General features: G+C 43.9%; 1 protein-coding gene across 1 annotated transcript in view; it reads left to right on the top strand.

Moving 5' to 3' along the window:
* Nucleotides 1-327: 327 nt before the first annotated feature.
* The window catches only part of MYO3B (myosin IIIB), a gene marked incomplete at its 3' end in the record, with an annotated part of 367,317 nt that continues 351,971 nt past the window's right edge, over nt 328-15,673 (top strand). The window contains exons 1-5 of the mRNA XM_079782950.1: nt 328-510; nt 1,221-1,355; nt 9,816-9,920; nt 10,140-10,239; nt 12,225-12,301. Coding sequence (XP_079639076.1) covers nt 364-510; nt 1,221-1,355; nt 9,816-9,920; nt 10,140-10,239; nt 12,225-12,301 — 564 coding nt within the window. The 5' untranslated portion in view covers nt 328-363. The remainder of the gene's footprint in view (nt 511-1,220; nt 1,356-9,815; nt 9,921-10,139; nt 10,240-12,224; nt 12,302-15,673) is intronic.

Raw genomic sequence — 15,673 nt, 5'->3', positions numbered from 1 at the left:
CAGCCTAGAATGCCAACTGTCCAGCCATGCGCAGACATCCTCTTTAGCCTGTTTTCTCCCTCCTGCAGTGTTTACATAATCCCCCTTTTTAAAGTTGTGTTTTTAAAGGTGTTTTAGAGACATGTTGCCAACCTCTAACTTATATCTTCATTTCTTAAAGAGGCTTCAAATCCCTTTAAATTTTTTTTTCTTAAAATAGAGAGGGAAAATGAAAAGAAAAAGTACCATAAGGTTGCTGGTTCCGAAATAAAAATGTTCTTGTTCTGAAAGCCCACTGCCCTCAGTGCTGTGCTCTGGTGTCTGTAACAAGCGTTTCTCTTCACCAGGAAACATCTTTATGGGTTGTTTCATTACAACCTCACCATGCTTGGATTTGAATCGCTTCCAGATCCCACGGATACCTGGGAAATTATAGAGACCATCGGTAAAGGCACCTATGGCAAGGTCTACAAGGTCACCAACAAGAGAGATGGGAGCCTGGCTGCAGTAAAAATTCTGGATCCAATCAGTGTAAGTAACGGAGGTCCAGCATTACCACAGTATAGCATTTCACGCACGTTGAGGTTCCCACTTCTTTCCTAGTTGTAGGGATGCTTTTCACGAGAGCGGGCATGAAATCTCAAAACGAGTCACGGTTTGTCAGCTCATCGGAGTGACAGGACTCCTTTGGGAGTTTAAACCTTCCTTGACTTCCTGTTTCTTGTCCAGTTTCCTGTTGTTTGGATTTTGGCCGTCTGGGCTCTTTTGAAGGTATTCTCTAGAAAAGAGGGATGTATTTCACTCCCTGGGCTTACACAGAGGCTGCGCTCTCTGCAAGTTACAAAGTGACCCCCACCTGTGGGACCTAATCACCTTGGCCTGGCCTCTTATTTCAGAGCCCTGCACATCGAGGCTATAATGAGGACGTCGTTTTGCACAGTGAGGTTATAGGTGTCCTAGCCTGTGTCGGGTCCCTTCAAGCGACCTCTCCTTAACTGCTTTGAAAATTTGGACATTTTTAAATTAAAAAAAAAATCTATAATAATACTGCTAACGAAAAAAAAATATAATAAAGACATTTTATTGATGTAATAGTTAGTTCGATGTATTCAAGATGTAGTAGTGATGACATTAAAAATGCAGAGTGCTTCCTTCGCTGATCACTTGATCGTGACGTCATGCCTGTGCCCCTCCTCACACATTAGGCTGAATCCAGCGTGCATTTTTTTAACCCTCTGTAGGATATGGATGAAGAGATTGAAGCAGAATATAACATTTTGCAGTTTCTTCCTAATCATCCCAACGTTGTCAAGTTCTATGGGATGTTTTACAAAGCGGATGAGTGTGTGGGAGGACAGCTGTGGCTGGTCCTGGAGGTAAGAGGGTCTTGTTGGGGAACTCTCCACTCAGACAGAGCTCCCGGGGCACGCAGATGTGTTTTAGCCTGAATACTGGACCACACACATTTGAGAAGTCGGTCCCTCCTGTGTGTCCCAGGTACCTTACCAGGTGGGGCACTCTCCTCCACAGTCCTTAGAGGTGGGTTGTGCACTGGAAATGTGCCTGTTTCTCTGCTTCAGAATTTTAATAATCACTTCTTCTACTCCCGAGTGACTACAGGAATACAGTGGGAAAAGGTTATTTTCTTCCCTATATTGGGAACGTTTGGTAGAAAACGTGATTAGAACTCATTTTCAAAAATTGTTAGCCCAAGGTTTACTTGGCTCACCAAGTGTGGATTAGTCCGTTTATGTTTATTAATCCTCAGCTTAGATTGGGTTTTCTCAAAACAGATTCTGAGGGTTGTGTGACAGGGTTATGGGCGAGACCATGCAGGAGATGGGCCTGGGAGGGAGAGAGGAAGGCAGGACTGGGCAGGAGACACTGAGCAGCTGTGTGGTTGCAAGAGAGGCCTCAGCCCATCCTCTGGGGGCCGAAGAGCTGCCCTGGATTTGTGCTGTGCTGGGGCGGCGTGGCCTGTGTGTGTGTGTGTGTGTGTGTGTGTGTGTGTGTGTGGTGGGGGGGAGGGGGCAGCGGCAGTTCCCTGTAGCCGGGGGCAATTCCTTGTGTTGCTGGGAGCTAGGAGCAGGGAGCAGCCAATATTCCCAGCAGGGAACCTGAAGAGGGAGTCTGAAAGAAGTGCCGCTGTATCCACCGTGTCCACCTTACTTCTCCCTCATGAGTGGGACTGAACGTGCAAAAGAGTCAATTCCCCACAAACCCAATGGAACTAAATGGCAGACACAATCATGACAATCTATGAAATTAGTATATTAGGATAGGTCTACTGCGTCCTACTCACAAAGCTCATCCTCATTTGTTCTGGACCCTGCCCCTGGGGACCAGCACGTGCCTCTGTGCCTAGGGTCACCCAGTGAACCAGGGGCATGTGGACACATGTGGAAGCCGTAAGAGAGAAGCACAAAGGAGAGGCCAGCCCTCAGTTCACTGTCTAGCGCCTTTTGTTTGCATCTCCTGCCTAGCTCTGGGAGGGCCTGGGTCTGGGGAAATATAGACTTGTTTCCATGGCAACCATGTATGGGGAATTCACTTGTTATATTCAAATGGGATAATCTGCAGGAAAACCAATTTGAACATTTCTGTCACATCAATTGCCTTCCTCAGAACATAAAGATGTAAGGCATTTTGGTTTTCAGAAATCATCTTTGTTTAGTTGGCTGGTTGTCATCTAACACATTCTCATAGTATCAGATTTTATTATTTCCCTTCCCTTCCCTGAAAACATTTCAGATTTTATCCTGCCAATAAAGCTCTAGCATAACACTAATTTTTAAAACGCTGCTTTTCTTGGGACATGGAAAGTAGTGTTTCTAGTGTCTCTGATTATATTCTTCTTCAGCTCTGTAAGATCTCCATGTTTTAAACCTCATTATCCTATCTAATAAAGAGGGAATATGCTAATTGACCCTCACACCATTGCAAATATGGCAGCACCTGCAGCCAATAAGGAGGGAATATGCTAATTCTGTCCCACCCTCAAAGATGGCGGCACCCACAGACAATAAGGATGGAATATGCTAATTGACTGCCTGTCCTCAAAGATGGTGGTGCCCACAGCCAATAAGGAGGGAATATGCTAATCTATTGCCCCACCCTCAAAGAGGGTGGCACCCACAGCCAATAAGGAGGGAATATGCTAATTGCTGCCACACTCTCAAAGATGGTGGTGCCCAGTCCCCTCAGCCCCGCCGGGGCAGCAGGCACCATGGCAAGGCCGGGCCTGCCCCCAGGTGGGCTCGGCCGCTCCATATGCCTGCTTCTGGAGTCCCCCAGTCCTCTCAGCCCCCAGCTGCCCAGGGCTGGCCTGAGGCACAGGCAAGCCTTGGATGGTGGCTGCCCAGCCGCCCAGGGCCACCTGAGGCTCAGGTAACCAGGGCCGGCCGAGGCTTGCGCTGCCGGCAGTGGCAGCAGCAGAGGTGTGATGGGGCGTCACCTTCTCCTGATCGCCTGGTCGCCTCCCGCCCCTGAGGGCTCCCAGACTGTGAAAAGGGGCAGGCTGGACTGAGGGACCCCCCACTCCAGTGCATGAATTTTCATGCACCGGGCCTCTAGTAATTTAATAATGGAGAGACAGTGACCAAGAAATCTTAGTTTCTGTTCATTTTTATTCCCTGACTCAAAAAGGCTTTGTATTTAAATATGGAGAACTGGAACTTCTAGGAACTTTCTAGGGCCTGAAAAGAGGCCTCCCCCGTGATGTGACCAGGCAGGCAGGTGGGCTGCTCAGACCTGTGACCACCTGGAGAGTAAATGCTCTTCCCGATGAGGAGTGACCGGTGGCGGGCCCTCCAGGCATGGCCAAGGCAGCTGGAAAGGGCCACGCATGGTCTGGAGATGAGAAGGAGCCCGGAACTGTTCACTTAGCCTTGTGCATATGCTCCCCTGCAGGCTGTCTTTGCTTTTTCAGGGTGACCACGGATAAGTAACGAGGCTTCCCTGAGACATTGAATTATGCATACCTCAGCAATACAATACGCTGACATTTATGCCTCTTGCAGATTGTTTTGATCCCTGCAAAGTTGGTTGTAGAGGGAAGCAGATGTCCTCAGGTCTTTTCTGTCCCAGAACAGGCCCTCTATGCCAGGCTGCTGGGTGGTTAGGAGTGTCCAGTGCCCACAATATGCAGACAGAAACGGATTTCTGGGCTCCTACACCTGGCAGAAACCTCGGCCTTTCTTCAGGACAGGCCCCTTGTGTTCTGTTGGGAAACGGAGCCCAGAGAAGGAGTGACAGGCCTCCAGTCACATAACGAGCTAAATGGCAGAACTGGGGGGAGAACCGAACTTGGGTCCCATCACATGCTGCTGTCTCTGGTCCTAGAACACAGAGTTGGGCTCAGCCAGTGTGGCACAGTGGTTGAGCATCAATGTATGCTCAGAAGGTCACCATTCGATTCCCAGTCAGGGCACATGCCTAGGTTGCGGGCTTGATCCCCAGTAGGGCATGCAGGAGGCAACCAATTAATAATTCTCTCTTATCATTGGTGCTTCTATCTCACTCTCCCTTTTCCTTCCTCTCTGAAATCAATAAAAAATATATATATTTAAAAAAACACCAAAACCAAAAAAAAAGAGTTGGGCTCTCTGGCTGGGATCACAGTTTCTGGTCTTTCTCACACACACAGTGGGAAGACCATGATGTCCACACAGTACCTTGACCGTTTTGCTTCCTTGGCAGCAATCTTGTTTTTTTTTCTTCTTTTAATTTTTTTTAGAGGAAGAGGGAGAGAAAGGGAGGGAGAGGGAGAGAGAGAAACATCAATGAAAGAGGGAAACATTGATCAGCTGCCTCCTGCACGCCCCATACCAGGGATCTAGCCTGAAATCTGGGCATGTGACCTGACCTGGAATCAAACCGGTAACCCTCCGTGCACTGGATAATGCCCAACCCACTGAGCCAGGTCCCTCAGCAGCTTTTGGTAGGAGTGCTTTAGGAGATTCACACAGTAAAATTATGATGTGTTTAATATTGTTCTCCTCATCATGCATATTGAGATTAAATTTATGTCGCCTTTGCTGTTTCCTTGCTGAATGAGCTGAAAGGACCAGTGAGCAACTATTTCACGGAGCAATTCTAAAGGATAGAAAAATGTTATTAATAGCCCCCTTAAATCACCACAGCTCTGAAAACAAAAGCAAATGAAAACGTCATTTCTGAAATTCATGGCTAATTGTTGGCAGAAAGCAAAGCTCCCTTTATGACAGGCATCTTCTGTGTCAGAAAGATAGGCAGAGAAGGCCCTCACACAGAATAATGTTTCAGAGAATTTCTGAATAACTTTTATTCTAAGTTAATATTAAATTTAAAAAAATCTATAAGTCTATCTCAATTAAATATAATAAGAATTTAGACCTTTAAGGAAAACACACCTAGTTTGCACTAAGACATTAACTAAATTTTCCTTTCAGCATAAAATCTTCACCAGGTAGATACTATTAATTTCAGCATGAATCATATGTTCAACTTAAAAGAAATAGTTTGGAGGCTAGGGTACTAGTAAATGAGGCTGAAACGTAAAAAACAAAAACCAAAAACCAAAAAAAAACCAAAAAACGAAAACCTTATATTTTAAACCAGATAATAAATATTTTTAATCTGTTTTTTTCTCCCAGAGATCTATGTATAAGTTCAGTAAATAAGCTGATTGTAGGGGACAAGAGGGGGGACACCTTTGTCCAGTATTTGCTTTAATGAAAGGCTCTAGAAAGTCCAGTATAGGCCTGAATATCACCGCAAGTGTTGTACTTTCATCTGTTGATACTGTGGCATGAATCAAGTTGATCACATTAACAAATCAGGGTCACAGTAGGACTCTGCTGGTCTGGAACAGGGGTGGCCAGAGATAGTCAGAAAGCACTGATCCAGATGGCAGGTTCTGGTGGGATTCTAGAATGGGAGTCACTGGAGTGCTGGGGGCCAGGAGGAAGGCACAGAAAGAACACTTGGGAGTGGAGAAGGGAGGGACTGAAATGGAACAGAGTTGTGTCCTACATACATGTGCTGTATGTGTTCAGCAAAAGCAAGAGACAGAAGCTGAGGAGTGGAGTGATTCTGCCCACCCACTGTTCTGCTCAGGGAGCAGGTGTCCTGGAGAGAAACTGAGATGGGAGGTGGGCATCCTGGGGCTCCTCTACTGCTTGTGATGTGAGCATCTCCCCACTCTGACTAGAACTCTAGGTTGCAAGGGACATTGTTTTCATTCTTTTAGATACAAACCAGTGGCTTCACCTGGTGTCAGCAAAACAAACACAATTGTTCCCAACAGTGTGCAGGGAAAATATAAGTTGTGCTGGCCTTCCTGAGAGGTGGACATCCCCCAACATGTGCTGCCTAAGGCTTCTTCTAGGGTGATTTTGATGACCCTTGGCTTTTGCTTTATGCCCTGTATGGAGCCTAACATCCTTGACAGAGAAAGTCCACTGACCAAAAGGACACTGAGAAGAAATTCCTCCCAATTCTGCACTCTGACTAGGTCAAGTCAACGTGCCAGTGCAGAATCTACTTACAAGTTGGAGTTTTGACTAGAATAAAGGTCTGGCGATTGTGTTGCATCGGCCTTTTTAATAACAGGGAGAAGAGTTGATGGCTAATTGAGCAAGGAACATTTTATTGCTTGAAATTATGACCACCTTAGCAAATGCACATACTGTGATCGAATCAATAGTCAATGATGTTTTGGAAAATGGATGTGGTACGTAAATGATTTTCTATTTTTCTTGGTTCAGAGCAAAATGCTCATTAAATTCTAGATGCATCCGCCTGCCGCATTTGCTGAATGCTGAGGGCGTAGGGAGGAATGCAGACATGGAGACACACCTCTGTTTGAATCTGAAGGCTGGCAGAGTGGGTGGCAATATTTGATACATTGAAATACAATTTCTTGCCAGGCTTTTAAAATGCTCAGTCCACTTCACTGAACATTTACCCTGGTCCGACAATTGTAGTGTGCACCCGATTTCCTTTTTATATCCAAGTACCCAAAGTGCTTTCTCTACAACCCACGGGCTGCCCTTTAAAACTTTGCTGGGCGGCTTATCAACTTAGCAGAACAATTTCCTCTGAAGTTTCCCTGAGCAGTTTAATTATATGCTTTTTTGTGTGTGTGGCAGTCAGACAGCTGTTAAACCCTGACATTTAGTGAGCCAAAGGCACCGACTGAGTCAAGATCCTTTTGTTGTTTTTAAACCCACAAATTAGTTTTGATCCCGCTGACAAAATGGCTGTTCTGAATCCCTTCACAGGTTCTAGAGCTAAGAAGGTTTATAAGTTGGCTACCTATATAAACTATCGCTGTACAGGCTCCTTTTGCAAAAATGGCCACGTTTAAACTAGGGCAGGAGAGAGGCTGAAATGAGGTTTCAACGGAAAATTCCAGAGTTGAGTTAGCTTGGATCATCACTCAGTACTTAATGTGAACTTTCTCTGGGTAGGATCTTAATAGTGCGCTTGCGATTCAGGAAAGCACCTGCCTCCCTGAGAGAGGAGCCAGGCTGAGAAGTGGCTCTGAGGAGGGTGTTAGAGTGCCTTGCATTCCTGTAACTGCTTTGGCCTTAGAGGATCAAGAACTGTATTAATATTTCCCTTATTTTCACATGATCCCTAGACTGTCTCTTCTTCACTTTCTACATATGGTTGGTCAGAAGTTCCTGTCTATCCTGACTCATAAAAGCCTCTGTCCCCGACCTTCATCCCCATGACTCCTAACCTTTTGACCCTGCCTCTCATGAGTGCTTCAATACCTCCTAACAGAGGTCAAGCTTCTGGCAGCTTCCTGTTCTGTCCACCCTCCAATCTGCTGCCCAAGTCATCTTTCTAGAATACAAGTCTGAACAGAGTTGTCCTGCCTACAACTTGTCAATAATATATTATTCTTATCTAATGGTATATTTTGCTACTATCTATCTATCTATCTATCTATCTATCTATCTATCTATCTATCTAAAAGGCTAATATGCAAAGTGTTCCCTTGGGAATTCGACTGGGAGAAAGGGAGTTCGATCACTTGCTGTGATGTGTGCTGACTACCAGGGGGGTGGCATGGAACATTGGTGGGCAACCAGAGGCAGCGGGGGTGCTGAGGGAGTGAGGGAAGGAGGAGGCAGGGAGGCAGGGAGGCGGTGAACCTGATTGGCCCTGCTCAGCCCTGATTGCTGGCCAGGCCTAGGGACCCTTCCTGTGCATGAATTTTGTGCACCGGGCCTCTAGTAATATATGTGTCGCAATACAGCTCATACCCCTTATCAGGGCAGACCTGTCATTCTCTGTTTCCCACCTTCCTTCCCCATCTCCCTGCCCTAGGGTTCCTAGAACTCTTTGTCACAACAATAGCAGAATGTTTAGAGTACACACACACACACACACACACACACACACACACTCCTCATTCTTTCATGTTCCCTTTGCGCACAATGTTCTTTTGCCAGGGATGCCCTTCCCCTTCTTGTTCACTTTCCATGCACTCATTTGTCCTTCAAACTCATTATAAATGTTACATCCTCTAGGACGATTTCTCAGATTGTCCCCCTTCATCCTACCTCAGCAGAGGTTGCCATTCCCTCTTCGGTGTCACCCTACTCCCTCAGGCACACCCCTAGTTCCACACGCCACACTCCTACTTACTCATGTGTGCATTCGTGGTGGTGGGCTCTTTGAGGGCAGAGACTGTGTTGTATTCATGTTTGCATAATGGGTATGAACCTGGCAGTCACAAACTATTGAGAACAAAGAGGTAACTTTCTTTTCAGTAACTGAGCCCAGCTTTGTTCTGGAGTCTCTGGCCTGCCTAGAGGAGACAACCAATTTTCATTCATTCTGTTAAACTCAGTCCCACTGAGTGACTTTTTGGGGAAGAGGCAAATTCTAGTATTTATATCCCACTTTCACAGTCTAGTTCAAAGCTCAATCATTTGGGCAAGGACTAGTATTTTTAGAGCCTTTCTTTCTTCCCGTTCCCTCTCCCCGAGTGGCACCTGGATCTGAATATAAGCAAATGCTCATGTGAAGCCATGACAGTGGGAGCAGGGCCTCAGATTGTGTGGTGTTCCCCCAGGTCCTTGTACTGTCTGCCTTTCCATGTCACCCCCTGTCCCTGGTCCCTGATGCTCCTTCCTATCATGAGGTTCTCACTCTCTTTGACCTTCTCATTCAGATGTTAGCCTTGTCCCTGTCCCCAAATGAAGCATAAAGTTCTGAATCTCCTGCAAGTCATGAGCAGGCTGTAGGGAATTGTTATAATCCCAGAGTACTCAAATGCTGCAACTCCACTCCATAAATCTGACATGCAATGGCAACTCTAGAAAGAATTGCTGGGTGGGCTTCTGCTGCCTGTGGTGCCAGGATGGCAGACAGGAAGATTGGAAATGCAATGCATTCCTGCCCAAAATCAAGGGCATCCATGTTGCCCCTTCTGGTCTGTTCTTATCCTCAAAATGCATGTTTTAAAAAATAGTATTTATGTAAAATGAAAAATATCCAATATCCAATAAGTCACCATGCCCTCTCGTTTGAATTTCTAAATAATGACTTGTGCTTTTACATTTCACTTGACAACTAAAAAAAATCAACTTTTTGGACATGCACTTTCACTCATAAATCATTATCTTGAATACACACACACACACACACACACACACACACACACACACAACTAGATTTAGCTGTGTAATGGAATTTTAAAGTTTAATTATTTCTACCTGGAGTTTTATGATCTGCAAATTTATTTTACTACATAGGGCTTTTATTCTTATCTTATTTTTCTTTTTTCTTTTTGTATGTATTCTGCTGTTGTATCTCTCTCTCCTGCATTTCTTCTTCAGCTGTGTAACGGGGGCTCAGTCACTGAGCTTGTCAAAGGTCTACTCATGTTCGGCCAGCGGTTGGACGAAGCAGTGATCTCATACATCTTATATGGAGCCTTATTGGTAAGAAAGTCCAATGTTCTGGGGATGACAGCAGAAGAGGCAATTTGTCATGGGTTGGATCCCCATTTCATATTAACAAGGGGGAACCGCCCCGTAACATAAAAGGTGTGTAACAGCAGGGGTGTTAGATTCCTAATGGTACTGTACTTGTTTTAAAATAACCATGCAAAATTTCCCTTCCTCTTTCCTGTTGTTTGGTGGTGGTGGGATGCCATGCAGGGCCTTCAGCATTTGCACAATAACCGAATCATCCACCGTGATGTCAAGGGGAATAACATTCTTCTGACAGCAGAAGGAGGAGTTAAGCTCGTTGACTTTGGTAATGACTGCTTGTCGTTTGTTTTCTTGATGTGTGCAGTTCCCCACAGGCAACAATTTATTGCAGTCTCAGAAGGCTGGGGCCTCTGTGCTACGCCACAGGCTGAGGGACTTTTCCCATCAAACACAGGCTGGCGCGTGGGGGGTTTACCAGATGGATCACCCTAAGAGAGGCTGTTGGTTAATCTATTTTCAGCTTTAGAAGCAATTTTATTAAAGAGAGAAAATAAAAAGTGTTTCAAAAGAAGAATTTGACAGAAAACCTTTTTGCTTTTCTGGGAAGAATTTCATGTCTCAGGGCAATTGTCCATAATTTACATTTTGTCATTTCTTCATTTGCATATGAAAAGAGAAAGCAGTTTGGATTTTCAAATGACTTTCTCTAGCCTTCGGCATACTTATTCCCAGTGAGCAGAAGGTAAACTAGTCCTTTGGGTCTGGGAACTAACCTCCCTGTAAATTGTGATTATTGCTGCTACACGTGAGGCTGGTTGAACTGGAAACATTGACAGGAAATGGAAGTGTTAGAAGAAATGTGGAGCAAAATGACCTAAGGCCAGAGAACTATTAAATATCCCCTTGCAACACTCATGTACTGATATTCACAAACCAACAAACCGCTTGGTTTTCCTTCTTAAGATTATTGAATGGTTTAATCTTCTAAATGAGTTCAACAACAGCTAGTACTCTAGCATGATTGTTACAAATAATGAGAATAAATTTATAGAAGCATTTTAAAAAATGTTCTTTAACAATGTCAATGTAGTGGGAGAAAAGACTGATGATTTTGACTAGTCTTCGCTTTATTGGTAAGAAAGAATTCAATGTTAAAATATATCAGCAAATCATTTGCTCAGAAGAAATTACTCAAAAATAGATGAAGTTAGCCCTAGCTGGCTTGGCTCAGTGGATAGAGCATCGGCCTGGGGACTGAAGGGACGCAGGGTTTGATTCCGGTCAAGGGCATATGCCTGGATTGCGGGCTTGATCCCCAGTAGGGGGTGTGCAGGAGGCAGCCGATCAATGATTCTCTCTCATTATTGATGTTTCTATCTCTCTCTCCCTCTCCCCTCCTCTCTGAAATCAATAAAAAAATAGTTAAAAAATAATAAATGAAGTTACTTAGGTGTATTGGCCTATCTACTAAAGAGCAAGCAAAGGAAAATAGAGGGGGGCACTTTAAGTTTTAAGGTCCTCTTTCTATATAAGGAATGGTATAAGTCCACAAATGTGCTGGTATAAAGAGAGCCAGCTCAAGGCTAAGACAGATAAAGTACATTGGAATTATATTGAAATTCAGGTCCTCAACACTGAGCCTTACATAATAACTTAGTCAATTTATTTTCCCATTTGACAAACATAGTTTTCTCGTTAGTTTTCTAGGTAAGATAAGGCACTGGAAACTTTTTATGTCTATACTGATGCTCTGTTATAGATAACACATGCCAGTTTTCTTTCTCCATAAAATGAAAACCATTTTAAGAAAGAAATCACCTGAAATATATTGGAAATACGATAGGAATATATTTTTGGTTGATCCTGGTTGTCAATGTTTTCTTCTGATTCCAATTTTGCAGCAATATGGATAGGAATGCTTACTAGGAAAAAAATTCCAGTGATATAGATAAAGTGATAAATGTTCCCACATAGGGTCAGCAAACTAGGGTTCAGCTAAATCTGATCTGCCTCCTGATAGCTTTTGAGCTAAGAATATATATATACATTTTTAAATAGTTGGGGAAAGAATCAAAAGAAGAATATTTTATGAATGTGATAATTACATGCATTGATGAGTAAATTTTTGGTAAATGTGTGGTCTGTGACTGGTTTTGCACTATAATGGCAGAATTGAGAAGCTGTGATAGACCATATGGCTCACAAAGTCTAAACTATTTATTATCTGATCCTTTGTGGAAAAAGTTTGCCAACCCCTGGTCTAGCACCATCCTCAGCTCACTGCTCAGTTCTGACGCCCTTGCCTTATAGGTGTGTCAGCTCAGCTCACCAGTACACGTCTGAGGAGAAACACATCTGTTGGCACCCCCTTCTGGATGGCCCCTGAGGTAAGTAGAGGGCATCTGTTTCTTGTGTTGAATGCCTTGATACTATGACTTTTTATGGGAAATTCATATGTTTCACAAAATGTTCAGAAAGAAGGAAATTCTTTATCCTCATTGAACTGTAAGAGTTATGGTTTGATGAATGACAATGACACTTAATCTCAGAAGAGCAAGATTAAGTCACAGCTAGCCAATAGGATGCCTTCATGCATTTAAAAAAGGTGCCTCCTCCAGAAAATGTAGCTCTCTCCAAGGGTCTTGGCTTGGACTCATCAAACTTTTATGTAAATTAGAAAATGTCACCTTCCCTGGAGAGATGCAGCCCCAGTGACACATGGCTTGATAAAGCGACAGATTTCAGCTCCAACTGGAACTACATACAGTGTTCCTGGTTGTTCTTTTGTGGGGTTGTTGTTACAAGGTACATAGCAGCTAGTCTTATGTATGTTTTTGTTTCCCAATTAAACCTGGGATTTGGTCCTAATTTAGTTTTGGCATCATCATGGAACTCCCTGTGAGATGATGCATGCGGAAGTTTGGAGAATCTCCCAGCTAGATAAGGCATACCGTGACACACAGGTACAGTTTTGCTTGTTAAGTCAGCATTTAATTCCACAGTACTCTGGCCCGTGCCTGAGAGCAGCCCTCTGGGATTAAGCCAATGGGTTCTTTTTGTAAGAGGACTCAGGCAGTCATCTTTTCAGAGTTCTTTCCATCTCCATTCTGTCCCATGGTTGTCTTTCTTCCGTGTGTCTGCCAAGGTGACCTCCTACGTGGTAATTGGCTCACAGCGGTCTGCTCACCTCTCTTCAGTGGCTCCCTATTCTCTATGTCCCTCTCTTTCATGCTTGGTAATGGACAGGCCCATTTGAGAGAAAAAGAAAAACCCTTCAGATTCCAGTGTTTACTTAAATCTTAAATGTTTCTTAGATAGTTTTAAAAAACATAAAACTAAAAAAATAAACTCCTAATCACTTATATTTATAGAACTGTAAAACAAAAAGAAAAATGTATTATGAAAAGACGACAAACCCAGTAACATTCAAGTAAGCACCTTTAATTTACTGAGGCAAATGACATTGTTTTCGGGAACTCGGTTGTCCTTTGCAAAGTGAATATGTTTCAGAGCCTGACAGCACAGATTATTTTAAGTTATTTTGTCAAACTTACTACCCTGTCCCTTGTGGAGACCTCGTCTCACCACCACTTTATTTCAGCTGGGGTGCTCTCTGTTCAAATAGCACCTCCTTTGGCCTCTAACTGGTACATCTCTGGCTTGGTGCCAGCTTAACAATAACCGTAAGTCTGGTCACTGAAACTGTGTGGCCAATGGTCACCCAGATGATCTGGAACGTGTTTTTACCACTATCCCTCCAACGTTATTATTATTAATACAATTATCATTGGGGAAAAAACCCACAAAACAAAAATTTTCATAGGGATCTCGTGAACCCCACTTTGAGAAACACCACAGGACAAAATCAAAACTCCTTTGGACAGTGAACAAAGCCCTTCAGTTCCAACCCTTATCTTGCTGTCAGCCTCATCTCAGGTTATTTTTCTCCAACTTACTTGCGCTTAATTGACGCAACAATAGTGAACTCCAAGTAATTCTCCAAGTTCATCCTGATAGATTATTCCCTTAGGCCCTCTTGTGTATTGTTATATTGTCTGGAGTGGCCCTGAGAACCCTGGAACTTCCTTCCTCAGTTTCAGCTCAAATGCATCTTCCCCCAGGAAACCTTCCCTGATCCCTGGCTGACACTGAGGCTCCTCCTCCTAAATTACCACCGCAGTCTTCACACCTTCCATCAGCACCGTGGCCATCCTATTGGAATTGTTAGCAGGCAGGTCTGCCAGCTGGGCTCTACGCTCTGGCAGGGACTTGGGACACCCAGCGCTCAGTATAGTGCTCGGTACAGAGTAGGTAGGTGCTCATAAGCATCTGTTGGAGGAACAAATCCATTGTTAAAGCAGCCAAAGGAGAAGATGAATTTGGAGGGTTGTTTGAGGATAGCTTTACGACATTGGTATTAGCAAATTTCTCTATAGATTTTAATTAACTAACTAACTAATTAATTTTTTGTTAATCCTCCCCTGAGCATATTTTTCATTGATTTTTATAGAGTGAATGGAAAGGAGGGGGAGATACACACAGAGAAAAACACCGATGTGAGAGAAACATCGATGTGAGAGAAACACATCTACTGGTTGCCTCCTGCATGCGCCTTCCAGGGACTGGGGGTTGAGCCTGCAACCGAGGTATGTGCCCTTGACTAGAAGTGAATCCACGACCCTTCAATCCACAGGCGGACACTTTAACCACAGAGCAAACTGGCTAGGGCTATAGATCTTAATTATTATTAAAGGAAAGCATAACTGAGGCTACTCAGCTCAAATTTGGGGTAACAACCAGGGAGATGGCGTTTCTCTTCTAATTCATAGGAAGCTGGTGTTCTCAGAATCACAGGGGGACACAGAGAGGGCTGAACAAATGGGCCTTGCTAGATTCCTCCCTGTCTACCTAGTTCAGGTTAAGCTGTAGTTATCTGTGATGCTATATCTTTTTCTGGAGCAGGTCTCTATCTAAATGCCTTTGAGGCAGTTGGGGGAAGGTTCAAGTTTCTTTCTGAGTCTTTGGATCTTTAAAAATCAACAGAAATCAATATCCCAAAAGGCATGTTTTGGGGTGGCAAACTCTGCTTCCCTTCGATGTGATGGTATATGGGTCTTACCGTGCTTCCACCTCTGCTGTGTGAGTAACTGCTGGTTAGGTTAATTATGACAACAGTCACACAAGGCCGCTGTCAGAGGAATGAAACCATTGCAGGCGACCAGTGCTTCTGTGTTGAAAATGCAGCTGAAACATCCTTGATTTTATTTAATTTTTGAGATATTGAACCAAATTGTTCTTTTCCCATTCCCATTTCCATTTTTGTTTCACCAGCTGGAGTAACTGCAGTATTTAATTCGAATAGGCTGCGCTACAAACCAGGTAGTTAATGGAATGTGACCACACCACAATCAATTGTTGACGAGAGGTCCAAGTGCACAGTTCACTGGGGCAGCTCGAAGCTGCAGCTTGAATGGACTCTCATATGGTTAACATTTTCCACTTATTTCCTCTCACTGCCTCATTTGGATACTACTAAAGATGAAAAATGCTGGGTAAAAGCAGTGTCGTCTCAGCAATGTAGGAGGAGGAAAATCCTAGGCGTGGCCCAGGACTTTGTGTGATAGTACTTTGAAACAATGCTACAGGGAAATACTGTGTGGCACAGTAAAAGGGTTAATGTAAAAGTCCAAATCAGTACAGATTTTTTTTTTACAAACTGACCATGTCAGTAACATACTGTGACACAGGAAATATTATTT

Source organism: Cnephaeus nilssonii (assembly GCF_951640355.1).
Source record: "Cnephaeus nilssonii genome assembly, chromosome: 10".
In the NCBI taxonomy this organism is placed as follows: domain Eukaryota; kingdom Metazoa; phylum Chordata; class Mammalia; order Chiroptera; family Vespertilionidae; genus Cnephaeus; species Cnephaeus nilssonii.
This window is presented reverse-complemented; position numbering and strand designations above follow the sequence as displayed.